This window comes from Monodon monoceros, unplaced genomic scaffold, assembly GCF_005190385.1.
Source record: "Monodon monoceros isolate NGI ecotype Baffin Bay Population unplaced genomic scaffold, NGI_Narwhal_1 Super_Scaffold_17, whole genome shotgun sequence".
Taxonomy (NCBI): Eukaryota; Metazoa; Chordata; class Mammalia; order Artiodactyla; family Monodontidae; genus Monodon; species Monodon monoceros.
Genome location: NW_021703773.1, coordinates 7,398,281 through 7,415,529, shown reverse-complemented (window position 1 = coordinate 7,415,529; position 17,249 = coordinate 7,398,281). Strand labels below are relative to the sequence as shown.

General features: G+C 41.0%; 1 protein-coding gene across 1 annotated transcript in view; it reads left to right on the top strand.

Annotated features, from left to right (window-relative positions):
* The window catches only part of UNC5D (unc-5 netrin receptor D), a 606,988-nt gene extending 590,163 nt beyond the window's left edge, over positions 1–16,825 (top strand). Inside the window, exons 16-17 of the mRNA XM_029226506.1 lie at positions 3,492–3,670; positions 15,861–16,825. Of these exons, the coding sequence (XP_029082339.1) occupies positions 3,492–3,670; positions 15,861–16,065 (384 nt within the window). The 3' untranslated portion in view covers positions 16,066–16,825. The remainder of the gene's footprint in view (positions 1–3,491; positions 3,671–15,860) is intronic.
* The last annotated feature ends 424 nt before the right edge of the window (positions 16,826–17,249 follow it).

Below are 17,249 nucleotides of genomic sequence, written 5' to 3'. Positions count from 1 at the left end.
TGACTGTATAAATCACAGCAAGATCTTTTTTGACCCACCTCCTAGAGTAATGGAAATAAAAACAAAAATAACCAAATGGGACCTAATGAAACTTAAAAGCTTTTGCACAGCCAAGGAAACTATAAACAAAACGAAAAGACAACCCTCAGAATGGGAGAAAATATTTGCAAATGAATCAAAGGATTAATCTCCAAAATATATAAACAGCTCATGCAGCTCAATATTAAAAAAACAAACAACCCAATCCAAAAACGGGCAGAAGACCTAAATAGACATTTCTCCAAAGAAGACATAGAGATGGCCAAAAAGCACATGAAAAGCTGCTCAACATCACTAATTATTGGAGAAATGCAAATCAAAACTACAACGAGGTATCACCTCACACCAGTTAGAATGGGCATCATCAGAAAATCTACAAACAACAAATGCTGGAGAGGGTGTGGAGGAAAGGGAACCCTCTTGCACTGTTGGTGGGAATGTAAATTGATACAGCCACTATGGAGAGCAGTATGGAGGTTCCTTAAACCAAAAAGAGAATTACCATATGACCCAGCAATCCCACTACTGGGCATATACTCAGTGAAAACCATAATTCAAAAAGACACATGCACCCCAGTGTTCACTGTAGCACTATTTACAATCGTCAGGTCATGGAAGCAACCTAAATGCCCATCGACAGACGAATGGATAAAGATGTGGTACAAATATACAATGGAATATTACGCAGCCATAAAAAGGAACAAAATTGAGTTACGTGTAGTGAGGTGGATGGACCTAGAGACTGTCATACAGAGTGAAGTAAGTCAGAAAGAGAAAAACAAATACTGTATGCTAACACATATATGTGGAATCTAAAAAAATGGTACAGATGAACTGGCTTGCAAGGTGTAAACAGAGACACAGATGTAGAGAACGTATGGACAGCAAGGGTGTAAAGTGGGGGGGATGAATTGGGAGACTGGTGTTGACATATATACACTAATATGTATAAAATAGATAATAAGAACTTGCTGTACAAAATAATATATAAAATAAAGGCAAAAAAAAAAAAGAAAGGAATTGACTACTCTGCCCAAAATAACTGCTTACTACAGAACAATTTCTGTTCACTCAGTAGCTACCTATCCTTCAAGGGCAACTCAGATGCCTCCTCCATGAAGCTCTACTACTCTTAATTCTTGAAATACAATGCTAATATCACTCAGAGAGCATTTTTCCGAACCACCCTGCTCTGTGGACTTTCGGTACTTGTCTTGATGCAGGGTGATGTAGTGAAGTGAGTCCTGGTAAAGGTATTAGGGTATCGGGATTCTAGTTTTAGCTATGGCACCAATTACCTGGGTAACTTCTACCAGAGTTTATGTCCCTGTGGAGTCTATAAAAAATGTCAGACTGATTAGGAAATTGAGGCTGAGGGAAGTCCTGTAGCATCCAAGGTCACTGAGCCACGAAATGTGAACTTACACTCCAAAGCAAGATATTTCTGACTCTGAAAACCACACTTTTTCCGTTAGTCCATCCTAACCTCCAAAACCGGAAGAATTTTGATGAGTGTTGTTCTATAATAGTCCAGGGAATAGAACTAAAACCAGTAAGTAGAATCTGTTTAATCTGATAACATGTACTTGGAAGTTCCAAGAGTAAGATACAACGTGCAGCATTTCTCAAAAAGTATTTGACCATATGACTGCTCTTTCTTGGAACATCTTCTGAGATACCCTGTGGGAATACTGGGTTAAGGCATTGTGTTTCCAAAACATCCTCCCTTATGTAACTGTGTTAAATGGTTACAGAAAGACAAAACACATGATCATTCATTAATAAGATCTTTGTATGAACTAGTTTCCTCAGTTAACAGATTTTTGAAGATGTAAGACACACCAAGTCTGAAGGCTTAAAGCTCCATGAGCCTGGACCCTAGCCAAGAAGGGCTTCCATGGCTGTGGTGTCCACAGAAGGAGATGTGTAAAAGGTCAGAAAAACATCAGGGGAAGCTCACAGGGGCAGTTCAGGAAGGGCATGTGTTGACTTAAAGGACAGCCCAAGTAGACAAGTTCCTAATGCAAAGGATAGTTTCTTGGCGTCTAAACAGTGCTGACTAGTCCCTTAACCCGACCTCAGGTTTGTGTTTTAATTTCCCTTTGCGTTAGTTTTCTTCTCTTGCATAACAAATTACCACAAATCTATCAGAAAAAAACAACACCCGCTTATTGTCCCACATTTTTTGAGGGCAGAAGTCTAGGCATGGCCTAACTGGGTTCCCTGATCAGGATCTCACAAGGCTGAGGTCAAGGTAGTGGTGGCAGCAGTACATTCTCATCTGGAGCTCAGAGGTCTGTCCCCAGATTTATTAGGGTGGACAAATTCAGGTCCTTGTGGCTGTAGGACTGAAGTCCCCAGTTTCTTGCTGGCTGTTGGACAGGGCTCACCCTCAGTTCCTAGCTTCAGCCCCTCCCACCCCCAACCATAGGCAGTTCACAGCGTGGCTATTTGCTTTCTTCCAGGCCAGCAGGAGAGATACCTCCAGATCGGAGCTGCATCTTCTCTCTTTTAGGAGCCACTTGATTAGGTCAGGTCCACCCCGGAAAAATCTCTCTTCGTCAATGCACAGTCAACTGATTAAGGACTTGCAGAATCCCTTTTGCCTTGTATCCCATCATAATCACAGGAGTGATTCAGCTCCCTTTCAAGCCTTAAAATTCTGTTAGTCCATATAAACTTTCAGCAGCTATTCTGATATGATGGACGGATGTGTGATTTCACATTGGATATGATGATCTCATTGTTATGATGTATAACTAATCCTCACTGGACAGCTCTTAAGTCAGAAGAGTGGGCAGACAGCAGGCAGAAGCTCTCCAGCCTGCAGCACTCCGCCGGCTAGTCCAGGTCTCGTCGCTGACTTGTGGCTGCCTCCCATTTTACAAAAGCAATTTAATTCTGCAACAAAACCAAAATATTTCCTATAGAATCACACTTGAGGCCTGGGAGAAACACAAACTTGAAAATGATCAACATACAATCAGGTCCCCTTTGTAGCTTTCCTGACACGTGGCTTCCCAGCCAGCTCCTTTGATCAGCGCATTCTTCTCTGATCAGCTCTGACTCTCAGAAGGTCTCCTTACAGTGAACTGAAATCTGTCATCTGGTAGCTTCTTCCTACTGATTTTAGATTTTTTTTTTTTTTTTGAGAATTAAAAAAAAATCTAATTCTGCTCTCACCTGACACCTCTCCTTGGATGTAGGAAGCTGAACTCCCCTGAGTGGAAGAGGCTTTTGTAAAGCTCCAGTACACGGTTTCCTAGGCTACTAGAGACACTATTTACTATTTTAGAAGAGAGGGGAACTTGTCAGTGTATTTTATAGACTCCATCACAACAGGCAAGCATTTTTTGCATGTGTGTTAACACAACTTCTCTTAAAAAAATAAAAGTGTTGACCAGTAAGGCTTCTACTTAGATCTGATCCTGCTTTCCTTATTTTGTTTATAGAATGAAAGAGAGACCATCACTTTCTTTGCGCAAGAGGACAGCACTTTCCCTGCACAGACTGGCCCCAAAGCCTTCAAAATTCCCTACTCCATCAGACAGCGGATTTGTGCTACATTTGACACCCCCAATGCCAAAGGCAAAGACTGGCAGATGTTAGCACAGAAAAACAGCATCAACAGGTAATTGGGGGCAACTTCAAAAAGAGGATTTTACTGAAAGAGCTTGAAAACTAAAATGGGGCGGGTGTATCTACGTGGTTTCCAGGCCCTGATATCTGTATGGATTTCTCTGGCTGTATTTCATGTGAAATCTGGACAAGGAAGTGGGAAAAGAACAAAAATATGACACAGTGTGTGGCCCTTCCTGCCACCCCACTCTGCCTTTGGGGACGTTACGGAAAAGTCCTACTTTAGTCCTGGTCCCATCTCCAGGTGTGCTAATTGGGCCACCATAATGGAGGTTTAGACTTCGTCATCTTGGTGCTGGTGAGGGATCCCAGAGTCTTGAGAGAGTGATGGAGAGACAAAGAAGCAAGTTTCTCACACCTCCTCCCTCCCATCGGGTAACCTTAAGTGTTATTTAACCCCTAATAAGGATATGCTCAGCCTGAAGAAGTGGGTGCGTGAATATAAAAAAGGAAGTTTGAGATGACACCTCTCAGGTCTGAAGGCGGAGGGCATCAAACAAGCAAAAGCAAAAGTCTCCTGCTTAAACCGACACTATTCATTACTGGGCTACTGTTGTGGTTGAGGTGAAAGGAGAAGAGAGAGATCCATAGTGGGCGCTCGTACTTTGACGAGAAAAAGCAGGGGTGATGCTATTCAGAGCGGCACTGATGGGGAGGCCAGTTAGGGCTCAGCTGGAGGGATGACTGGTGGGGAAAAGGCATTGACAAATAGGATCTCCTCTCTCACTAACCCACCCCGCAAACCCCAGAATGAAAAGAGAACAAGTTTTCCCAGCACCCTTTTCCTTCCCTTTCCTTTGGTACTTTTTATGTCTTTTGAGACAAAGCCTTACTCTGTCATTTCCATTTTTTTTGTTCTTTGTTTTCACAGACATCCTACCTCTTTCTTCTCTGAAAGGAAGGTAGATGTCTGCCAAGAAAGGATAGAGGGCCGCTCCCTGTTTCAAAAGGGATCCAGACGCCAAGAACGAAGGGCCCAACTAGAAAGCAGTCAGACTCAGAGAGGAAAATCAAGAGAGAAGGCATGGCTGTAAGAGAAAATGGAATTTACAGACAGGCAGGCCCAAAAAGAACACATTCTTGAAAAAGGCACATAGTGAAAATGAGAGAATACAAAAATGTCTGAGGGTATAGGGGAAAAAAAATTCGGTTGAATTTTTCCCAGCAACTTTGATGAAGGATGAGATGTGTCACGTATAACCTATGAACACCATGACTATGTCAGGTTCGCTTTCTGACCCACCTGGGGACAAGAATGAAAAACTACGCCAGAGGACAGAATTTGGTCTAAAGAAAGGAAAGTGAACATTGGGCAGGGACTCAGGAGCTCTGTTCTGGTTCTACAGCTAATACCAGTCTGCCCAAACACATCACTTACCATCCCTCTGTTACTTTTTCTACAGATGCAATTCATAGAATTCAAACTACATTAACTCTCTAATCCAGTCTGGCAATAAGAGTTTATGATTTTTAATTCACCACTTGCAAGAAAGTAATTGCCACAAAGTATCTACCTACTCCTGGCTGCTGGCCTTCATTTGCTAAAGAAGCGTGTGCACGTTCCTGCCTTGTTCATTTTATTCTCCACTTCCAGTAAACATAGGAGAACTACACAGGCTGCCTCCAAAGCCATCAGTTTCTGACCTTGCACAGTAGGGAAAATGCATTTCAAACTGGGAGACTAAGGTTAGCATCCTTTTGTGTCTGGGCTCTAATGAGCAGTAAATAGCTACACAGGAGCACGCTTGTCCCCTCCAATGTCGGGGGTCAAAAAAGGCAACCATTGGATGTGCCTGTTTGCTTTTGCTTGCTTTTGTTTCTCCCTAAGACCCCTCTCTCCAGGAAAGCCTAAACGTCCTTAGTGTACAAAATTCAAACAACCTACTTTATGGAAAGTTTCTAACATGGTTCTAAGAAAATGTCCATTTTAAATAAATGTTAGTCCCTTTGAAATGTTCACAATTAATAGCAAGTTAGAATAGCATGAATGCACGGAATCTTTGTAGTTAAATAAGGTTTCATCTTTAAACCTTATTTAGTTACCATATTCGACTTCAGTGAATGGCATTTCCTTCCTCTTTATTCTCTAGCTTAACTCTCCAATAGGAGTCTCATTATGGAGTAAGAACGATTCAAACTAGGGGTTAGCAGGCTTCTTTCTGTTAAAGAACCAGAGACAGTAAATAGTTTAGGCCATATATGATCTATTGCAACTACTCAGCAATTATTCAACTCTGCTTCTGCGGTGTGAGAGCAGCCACAGGAAATATCTAAACAGGCGGGGCTGTGTCCCAATAAACATTATTTACAAAAGGAAGCAATGTATTTGGCCTACAGTACATGGTCTGCTGACCCCTCATCTAAACGAGTCTGCTCTCATTTAGTAAAACTTTCATAGGACCTGTTGCTGCAGTTAGAGTTACACCTGCGGCTAAGCTAAGGCACAGGATAAGGCCCCTTTCTGCAAGCTGGTGTTGTTCTGGCAGAGATGGCCACGAAGATATTCAGAGAAGCCAAAAGAGAAAGATGATGGAAAATCACCTCGCACCATGTCAGCTAATCCCCATTCTCATTTTGCAGAAATTGTCCAGTTCATTAAACGTTTCCACTACTGTAGCAAAAAATGTATCTTCTCCTACATGGGAAGAAACATATGGGACAGAGATGAAGGAGATTTTCAGATTAAATTGTCACAACTTATTGTGTAATCCCAAATCACTGGGCTTGCTCTCTTAGGGCTACAAATAACATAGTACTTATTATACTACATAATGATAAGTCGCTAATGTGATCATTAATGTGTGTTAAAACACAGGAATCCGACGTTGTCAATATGCCGGTATTATTGCGTAAGAAAGCTGTTGGATAGCTTGAGATTTCATCAACCCTGGGATCACGAGAGAAAGATGATCACAAAGCACAGAGTCGGTCTTCTATTGGGGAATTCACCTACCATGATCTTGTGACAGCACCTTTACCTGACTCTCCCCTTCCCTTCAATTTCCAAAAGTGAAAAGCTAGTAAAGCAACAGCCCTCAAACCATGAAGGAAGCACTTTCAAAGGGAGTGGAAGGAAACATTCACTGTTACCGTGTTGCCAGTGGAAATGTTCTCCTTTCGGTGAATGCAAATGACACTGATGATAATTTGCCTTTTTGCCTAACAAGTTTCTACTTAGATCTGAATAGGAGAGAAGATACATGAAATAGGAAGTTAAAGGCTTAGAATGTGAGACATGTCAGTGGGTGCACTTAAGGCAGCAACGCAGGTGGCTCTGCAACTTGCTTGGCATATCGATTATGATAAATAAGCCACACAGCCTAGCAAAGAATGTCATAGTTAACAGTTGCAATTACAGTTTCTGTGGGCAAACTGACGATTACTCAGAGTCCATACTTGCTGCATTTTAGAGCTGAGATTGCACATTTATTCTACAAATCCAGCTGCAATAACTCTCCTCTTCAATGCTCTTGGTCACAGGTGATTGGTAGGCAGGTGGGACTAATAAAGAGTTGATCACATAGGAGTAGATGGTGGGGAGCTTTGCTGAGAACTAAACAAATTAAATAATATCAGAAACTAACTGCTTCAGCTAGAAGTAATCTTCCATATCTAAACTTCCATAGCGCTTTGTATTTTTATGGTACTTTTTTATTTTTTAATTACAGTTAGACATATCTAGATAGTACTGTCTAGTTCGGGGAAATTCAAGAAATTTGTCTTGAATGAATGACATGAACTTTTTCTTTGGATAGTACACTTGACCTTAAAAACTTGCCTCCTGGGGCTTCCCTGGTGGCGCAGTGGTTGGGAGTCCGCCTGCCGATGCAGGGGACACGGGTTCGTGCCCCGGCCCGGGAGGATCCCACATGCCGCGGAGCGGCTGGGCCCGTGAGCCATGGCCGCTGAGCCTGCGCGTCCGGAGCCTGTGCTCCGCAACGGGAGAGGCCACGACGGTGAGAGGCCCCCCGTACCGCAAAACAAACAAACAAACAAAAAACTTGTCTCCTAATAGAATTGAATTAAGTGTCAAAGGATTTTGAAAGTTGGTCTCAAAAGAGAGCAGGTTACATGGCTGACACTGTGGAGGATTCCTATCTTTCAGCACCTGAAATTCTACTATTGGATCATTCTTCTTTAAGGCCTCATGATTTTCATATTCCAGAAACCCTTGTGAAAACATAGCCAGCTTGACCAAGTTGCCGTGGGAACAGATGTTGGATAAAGTGCATGAGATACAAGAGGATGAGAAGGGAAGTGACCAAAATGGAAGAAAGGATTCCGAGATGGAAAGGAGTAGATGAACCACACCTTATTAACAGTTTCTCATAATAGTATACTTGCTTGAAACTGCGTAAGCACTGCCAGAGAAACCTATTTATTATTGGTCAGCTGGGTAAAATAGTCCAAATGTAGTCTGGATGTTAATGTTTTTGGGTGATGCTAGAGAAATCATGAGCAAATGAAATTTCTCAAACTTCATGGCTGATCAGCGGTGCTACAGTAACTTGTTTTTCCACCAAGTCTTTTAACAGGACCTCTAATGAGAAGCAGAATCTTCTCAGTTGAGGTCAAATCCTTTTATTCCCTCTGTCCGCCCTCTTAATTGGATACACAGGAACAGTGAATGGCCAGAGGACAGTGGGAAAGGACAGAGGAAGGTTGCAAGACAGTTTATTAATCTGTCTGAGTAACTCTTGAGAATTCACTAAAAGTGGAAGTCCCGGGGCCAGCTTTCTTTTGGGGTGAAGGAAGGAGGAGGAAAAAAGTGAGAGAAAGTGATTACAAAATATATACAGAATGCCTGCTTCACAGGCAGACCGCCGAGGGTGGTCACTCAGGGACCCGTGAGACTAGATATTTTCACTCTTGTGTTTTGGGATTTGCTAGGATTACACCAAATGAAGCTGTCTGGGCTCTGCAGACTAGAGGCTAGAAAACACATCCTAACCTTTAAATAATAAAAATGGATGTGAGGCTGCCATTTCCAAAAATCAATATTCATGACTCTTCTAAGGAGAATTAACGCACAGGAAGATAGCATTCATTACACAGATCCTTGGAGGCAAAATATGATAAAGCTCAAATCAGATTTTCTGGTTCTGGCCCAATGGACTTGTGCAGAGTCTGGATTTGAAGAGCCCTCAGTGTGAAGCCTGAGGGACCCAACACAGCCAAGTGGTGGGTGTTCAGGCTTCATTCCACTTAAGTTAGGGACTCATGAAACTGCCTACTAATATGAATCTGAAGACAGCCTAGGGCCAGTTTGGCCATGAACAAACTATATATAGCTTATAAGTGGCAGGTGTTTCTCCTAAAGGCAATAAGGGAGAGAAGCTGTTTCTATCCCTCCAAGAGAACCAAAGTCGCACTCCCACTCTTAAGTTGCAGGGGTGGTGACAAGGGGCAAGTTTGCATTGGTCTTTGAAGGACTAGGTTTCCCTCCTTTAAGCTAATGTAGTTTTCAGATAAGATGGACATGCCTAAGCCCCTTTATAGCCGAAATAATCCCCTTCACGGGTCTGTCTCAAAGAGACCCGGAAAAGCTGACAAAGTCACAATCCCCGGATGTGATGTTTTCATAATTTGAGAAAATGAAATTATGGGAAGGGTTTTGCCTAATTCATTAGAGAGTCCTTTGATAAAGTGCTTAACTATTTCTTTGCGGTTATTTGTGAGGTTTTATTGAAACACACTGAGTATTTTGCAAAAGGAAAGGTATCAATATCTCTCCCTTTCCCCCTTCAGGATTAGCACTCTGGTCTTTTCTCTTGGAACAAATAGTGGTCATTCTCCTTTACCCTCAGGATTCTTGAAAATGTCTCAACGTTATTGAAGAGGAACATTAAAGGAGACGTATTTTTCTATGCTATATCCCAATTCAAAGAAAAGTTGAGCTTTGATTTTGCAGTTTTCATTGCCTTTCATTGCCAAATATGAGAAACTGTCAGAGCCTTATCAGGAATGAAACTGGAGAATTGAAAACGAGAGTCTACAACTGGTTTTATTCCTGTTTGGAAACCCACAGCGGGTTCTGAAGGCTCCAGGGCTAACATATATTTTCCAAAGAAGGAAGAATCCTTGCTGGTCCCTTTCAGGAGCCAGATAATGAAATCGGCAAAAGGAAGAACTATGAGGGGAATTTTATTGCCAAATTCATTGGTCCAAAAGAATTAATGTACCACCTTTGGGGCACGGCAGAGTGGAACTCAGCATGTTTTCAACTGCCTGTATCTTTTCCTTTTGGGTTTCCCATGCCAGCTTCATTTCACTTGAAGGCACAGGGGGGCAACAGGCAGAGGTGACATAATGGCAAGCATCTTTTGCTTATTCTTTAGGAAATGAAACAGACTTGCTTTATCCTGAAAGCTGCTCTCTGCTGTTTGTTGAGTACCCAGTGAGGATGAAGTTTGGGGATGAAAGCTTGAGAAATGGACCAAATGCTTATGCTGTGGTCCAGTTACCGCTGTCCAGTATAAATGGCTTTTCTCTTCTATTTGCATTTAAAGAACCATAGGGAGGGTTGGTTTTGGTCACATAAGAGGCTTTCATTAAATGAGACAATTACAATGATAGCGGGGATATTAATTTTTTTTTCATTGTGACTATGTTTCAGTTCCCTATTTGGTACTATACAGTAGGACTATGCACCATTCTTGTAATGATGTCTCCCAATTTATTATAGGCAGTTTAACTTAGTTTTCACTTTCTAGGCTGCCAACCTACCAGGAAGATATTTTTCAAATATGCTTTTTTTAAAAAAAAAAAAAATAGTTGACTTAGATATAAATGGCAACAGCTTATAGAATAGAAACATACTTGCTGCCTTAATGTTACAGGTGCAAGTGCTCCCTTGTACTTGGAAGTGCTGGGTGACATCCTAAATTCTGCATGAAAGTATGGCATGTACCTGGGATGAGGCGTCTTCTTGTGCTAAGGATGTTAGGCTGCAGTGCAGATGTGGTCGCCTGCTAGGTTTTATTACAGAGGAAATTCATTCTCACCATTAGTTACAAAGAAGAGCTTACAGCTTTCAAATAGGCATGTCAGCCCCCTGGTAGCATGGCTCTGAGTAACTAAGATAAAAGCTTTGTTATCTGGAATTCAGAATGAAAGGGAAGTCCCTTATAGGCCACACATAGTCAGACAGAACTAAGACCCTAAGCAGGCAGACTCCAGCTTTAAGCTCCCACGTGCCCTTGGTAGCTCTTCCTGCGTGCATGTCCCCAGGGCTCAGATAGAGTCTCAGACCTGTGCCCCGTCCTGTTACTGTTATCTAATCTTTTTGTTAACTGACTGAGGATTTAGATGTTACTATTCCCTAAGACATTTGTATTTGAATACTGCTTTCAAGTACTAAAGAAAGGGTGGTATCTTTCAATTCACACTGGATACCTAGACACCTTTCCTTTCCATAAAATGAGCCCTGCACTGCAACAGTATATAAAGACTTATATGGCAGAATTTTATCATGGTCCTCAATTCTCTCTTCCTCTTTGTACCCAAAAAAAGAAAACAGATGGCACAATAACTATTTCCAGAAATTCTCGAAATAACCTAATTTTTGTTATTAGTTTAATGTGGTCATTCATTTGAAGATGTATTTTGAAAACTGAGATTCTATATAAAAATTTGGTGGTTGACCCATATACACCATTATAAGTTGGTCTCTGTCTAGCTAGTGAAATTGCTAGATTCATGTTCCCAATTCTGCCCTGGCTTCCACATAAAGAATGGAATTTCAATTGGGCTGGGGGACAGCGCAGATAAGGAAGTCTCAGAAAGAAGAAATTAATCATAGTAATAAAACAACTCCTCAGGGGCTCAGGTGAATAGAAAGCATGTAGGCTCAACAAAACGAAATTAAACTTAATTAACTATTACTACTCAATGAATTTACATGGATAAATCTATTCAGCTGTCTTAGCATGTGGTTTTTTAGTTCATCTGGACTTTTTCAGTGAGAGTTCCAAAGAAAAAGATGGAGTCACTGAGTCTACAGGTCTTAGGACAAATAAACTGAAGACATAGGATGATTCTAAAGTAAATTCTTTAAATTTAGAGAGTAAATAATCTTATGTACACAGTATGCAGCATCTTTATGAACCACAAAAAAATAAATCTTATTTTTCAGAATTACCTCAGTCGATCAGAATTTGAAAAGGCTATGACAAAAGATTCAGTGCATAAAGAAGTAACAGTATGAAGCATCTAAGGCAAGCATAATAAACATTTACTTCTTTAAACATTTTCCAAAGAGAAAGGAAAAAATGGTTTTGTTTTGAGCCATCCACTGGAATTTCAAGATGACTGCTTTTGCCAAATGTTCTTTATTCATTTCAAAATTAATAATAATAATCAAAGACTCAGGAAATCAACTATTGCTATGAATTCTATTTTCTAGTATTAACAATGTTCCCTGAATTGTGTGTGCATTTACCTGCTGGTGTCCAAATGCACCAGCATTATTATGAAGAGAAATGGGTCACATAGATTGGGGTCAAAATAATTTCAAAAGGGAGGTATGGAGATAACCAAATGGATATAGGGTATACCAATTTTCAAAAAACTCATAATGCATTTGCACACATGTAAGCAGTAAAATAATCCTACTGTGTTTGAGAAATAGCCCATAGCATTAGCACTTTAGTGTCTTTTGTCTATTAATTCTTCTGGTGTAGACAAGTAAGTGTAGTTTGATAGGATGTCTGTTTATCACAAAGCTGACTGAATCATTTTTAATAAGGCTGATATGCTCCTACGTGTATTTACTAACATTAAGTGGAATTTGAGATTTGTGTGTGTTGCCGAGTGTACTTGTATAAATTCAGAGCATCAATCTGGAACATGCTTTGGGGAGCACATTTCACTTACTACAGTATGTTCAGAGATCCATGCCAAGGGAGAGTTCTATTTCTGCCTCTTTGATCATTTAGCTTCCTGTTGGCCTGGGTGCCTAGTCTACAAATCGGGGCATTTGCAGGACTTCTCAGAACCAAGTGGCTGGCAAGAGTCATCCTCCAGCTCTTCTCTTCTTCTTCTAGGCAGGTGCACTTAAAACACCTTCACACTGCAACTGGATTCATGAATATTTTGAATAGCATGTTGGGACAAGGATTCATCACAACCTCCAAAACATAGTCTGTATGCCTCTCCTCAAGTTTTGTTTTTGCATTTTCATGCCCAGATCTTCTTCTCATGTCCTGAAATGTCAAAGCTCCCCAAATGATACCAAGGATAAAAGTCTCAGAGTGCTTGGGGCAGGACATGTAGCTTGAGGACCCAGCAACTTTCACCCTCTAGGTGCTTATTTTCAGATGCAGCACAAAATGAAAGTTCAATCTCATCTTCTCTGAAATTGCTAGTATGTCTGGAAATCTAGTTTGGGTTATAAGACAACATGGAACGTGGTCAGCACCATGACCTAGGTGCTAAATCTGGCCCCACACCTGCTTTTCTGTAGCCCCAGAGCTAGAACGGTTTCAGGAGGATAAACAAAACAAGAGTGATATATATGGTGTGACATGTGAAAAGTGTATGACATTCAAATTTCAGTGTCTCTAAATAAAGTTTTATTGGAACACAGACATGCACATTCACTTATGTATTGTCTATGGCCATTTCACACTACCATGGCGAAGTTGAGTAGCTGCTACAGAGACCAGATGTGGCCCCTACAGTCAAAAATACTTGCTGTCTGGAACTTTAAAGAAATAGTTTGTCAACCCCTGGTACAGAATAAAGGGTAGCTTTGGGGTTAATAGGATCACAAGGAACTAGTCACTCCAACAGACACTAGTCCATTGTGGTTCAGTAGGAAATACAAAATATAAACCTTCAATACTATGAGAAATCTGTGCTTCTTTTTCTTGTGCTTGCCAGCATTATTTTTCTTTTGAAATGACAAGGGAGAGCATAAAGAATTATTTCCCCCCTCCAGGAAACAATGTGTGTCCATGGTCTATTCTCATAAATTACATGGAAAGACATTATCACACAGCCCACCCAGAATCCACTCACACAGCCTCTCAGTTTTTGCCTCTTTCTCAGCTATTCCTCCAGTTTGTATTCTGCCTGCACATTGGTTGGGGTGTACCAATCTATTTACAGACCAGGAGATACAGCAACTTCCCCCCAAAACAGCTCCCTACAGCTAAGAGGAAGTGGCAGTATTCAAAACAACGTTTTGAATAAATGGAACGAGGATCCCTTCAACTACAGAAGCAACATTTGCTTTGCCATTTCTATTAGTGTAGAAATAAATAACTATATTTGATTCGAAGGCCAGCTATGGAGAGGGCGACGAAGGGGAGAAGGAAGGAAAGATAAAAGGAAAAGAAACTGGAGAGAATAGTTTTAAGCTGGCCCTCTCCCTCTCTCAATTAAAGATTCAGATGTAGTGGAAAGCATATATCGTACCCTGATATTTGTGCTATTGGGCAACCAACTAGCTTTAAGTAGTGTCGTAAGACCTTTGAATAAAATAGCACTTTATTCACTCAGAATTACTATGTGTGTATGTTGCTTGTGAATGATAACGTGCCCTTAAAAGCTTGTCTTCTCTTCCACTTGCTCTTGGCTACATGAGTCTGCTTTGTGATTATATGCTGAGTCTGGTGATGGAAAGTTGTACCATCCTCAAAATAGGCAATTCTTGGTTGACTCTGGAAAATCTTTTCAACTCATCAGAATTTTACCAGAGGTGACATTTCTATCCTTGCTGCAGAAGTACCTGTGAAAAGCTGTGACCTTTTAATCCTTTGTGTTGTCTCAGTCTTCATCAGAGCAAAGTTATTGTCCAAAGGGTTATCATTTGTTTTCACTGAAGATCCCATATCATCTGAAACAAGCTCCTAGCAATCAACTACTCAGTTGATGGATATGGAATAAATACCTGTCATAGTATTATAAGTGCTGTTGTAGAATCAGAAAATGATTAGCTATGACCCTTCTCTTTCAGGCGTCTGCAATCACACTGAGAAGGCAGAGGTCACACACATGGAATATATAAGCATTTTACTCACATGAAAATTTAAGCAGAAGCGTAAAAAGAGTTGAGAAAAGAAATAAATTACTTTGAGAGGACATGAGAATTATCTATAATCCAGGCATTGTAGGAGTATAGGATCTTGATAAACAGAGGAGAAAGAGGGAAAGTGGGCATTTCCTAGTGAACAGAATACACTGGATGAAAGCAAGAACAAAGTATTACCTAAGTCAGTGTTAATGGCTCAAAGGAGAAAAGAATATTGAGGGAAAAAATATATATATTACCAGAGCTAGTTTGATGCCAGACCAAGGCAGGCACTGAAAACAAGTGGAGTAGATACATGATGATTTATGAAATAGAATGCAAGGTATATTAGAGGGTTTGGAGAAATAAAGAGCCATAAGGCTTCTGCTGGAATTTAGTCGTAAAACGATAGAGCATAAATTAAATACAAATAGTATGAATGGAGAGGAAGAGTGGAGCTGATGAGTTTGTCAAAAAGAAACAAAGAGAAGACTCAGAAATAAATGTCCTAGTGTGAGAGATTAGAAGGATGGCTGTAATTACTGGGATATTTGTTATAGTTAGAATGGAGGCCAATGGCTTCCTGATGCACCGAGTCTGAGGAAGTGGAAAGCTGTATCTAACTGGAGCAGTCCCAAGGTCATTCAGAGATCTGTGACTAGCTCATTATTAACCTATAAAACAGGAGATGCCGACTTAGACACTGTCTACTTGGAGCTGATTAAGTACTCCATTTAGTATACGAACCCAAGAAGACACAGATAAAATTTTGACAGCCCTTAGGTTTACCATGAGAGACATAAAGAGGGGTCAGATATTTTGGAAAAAAAAAAAATAGGAATGAGTTATATCATCACATAAGCTAATGAAGTAGAGCTTTTCAAGAGGGTGTTCAAGAGAGAAACACACGTACATGTATACACACACAACTCAAGGAAAGTGAGGACTAAAAAAAGACATGGAGGATTAAGAAGGTCATTGGTAACCCTCCAAAGTACAGTTTCAGTTTAGCGTTGGGATACAAACTGGACTGTCCCCAGACCCGCGTTCGTGGAGCTCTTTATTCCTATTTTAATAATATCTGTTCCAATTCATTTTTAATTCCCTTATAGTGATTTGTACCTTTATTTCTATTTTTGTCATTTCGTTTATTTAACTCTCTGTCCAGGAATTTATCTTATTTTGCTACACAAAGTAGCCCGTCTGCTGTCATTCTGAACCTGTGGGAAGCTCGTCATCAGCATGATGGTGACCTTGACTCCCTGGCCTGTGCCCTTGAAGAGATTGGGAGGACACACACGAAACTCTCGAACATTAAGGAATCCCAGCTGGATGAAGCCGACCTCAGCTACAGCAGGCAAAATGGACTCTAGTCCACTTCCTCTCATGAGAGAGTGATGGCCAACTTCGGGACATTTGCTTTACAGGGGAAAGAAAGAGGCGGCTTTCTGCCCAGTGGCATTTGGGGAATTCAGCCTTCATTTACAATCAGTGAGCATCCCTGATTGAAGAAATTGCATTTTATATAGGTAAAATATGTTAATAGGGAAAAGTACAAGCTCTCTTAAATATATGTGTCTCCTCTGAAGCCACACTCAGGTTCACAGTTGAGGAACTTCTCGGATTTGGAGTGGCAAGGATAAAAGCGAGGGCGTAGCTAGATAAAAGTAACTGTGGGAAAAGATGAGCTACAGCAAAGCTGGGAAGGCAGAGATTGAATAAGTGCGTGTTTTGCAACAGAGTTTTAATGATGTGCCCCAAAGTACCAGCTGATTCTGGCACCAAATTGTCTGAGTTTTCTACCAACTGGCATCCGGGATGCGAGCAATCATTGTCAACTGGCTTTTAGAAGTGAAACACGGTCGCCAACCCATCTGTAGGACTTCAACAACGTCAAGGAGGGCATTTAGAATTTCGAATTTGAGTACACCACACCAGCACCAATTCCCTATCTATCCTAGCCACTTAATGGAAACAAGATCGAGAGGCAGAGAGATCACAAGCTAGCTCTAGCAGCGTACCTACCCCTCCTTCATTTTCTCCAAGGACCAAATCCATCCACATTCTTTCTTCCCCTTCCTTACGAATTACACTAGGGGGAAAGTTTCAAGGAGCATAGACTTTTCAATATGGGAATTTATTTTTTTCTAACTCAAAGCAGGACCATCTCTATTCCCAGCTAAGCCACTCAAATTGCAAAAGCTATCAGAACACAGCTTACCATACAGATTTAGAGACAAGGGAGGTCAAATCAGGTCCAAGGAAACATGAACTGCAGACGCCTTAGGCCTCAGATAAGCTGTTATTCTAGGATGTAGATGTTGATTTAGTTCCCCAGTGCAGTTGTTATGAAGGGATTAGGGGGTTTACTGTCCTTCACAATCCAGTTCTTGAATTTTCTAGCCTTTTGGTACTATGTTATCACAAAATCTCTCCATGGGGCTATAGGTCATCCTCCTTTTGCCTCTTGGGAAATTAGCAGATGGTCTTTGCTCTAAATGATATCCGAGTACATAGACCTGAGGGATACCTCTACCACAGTGTCTGAGAAACCATA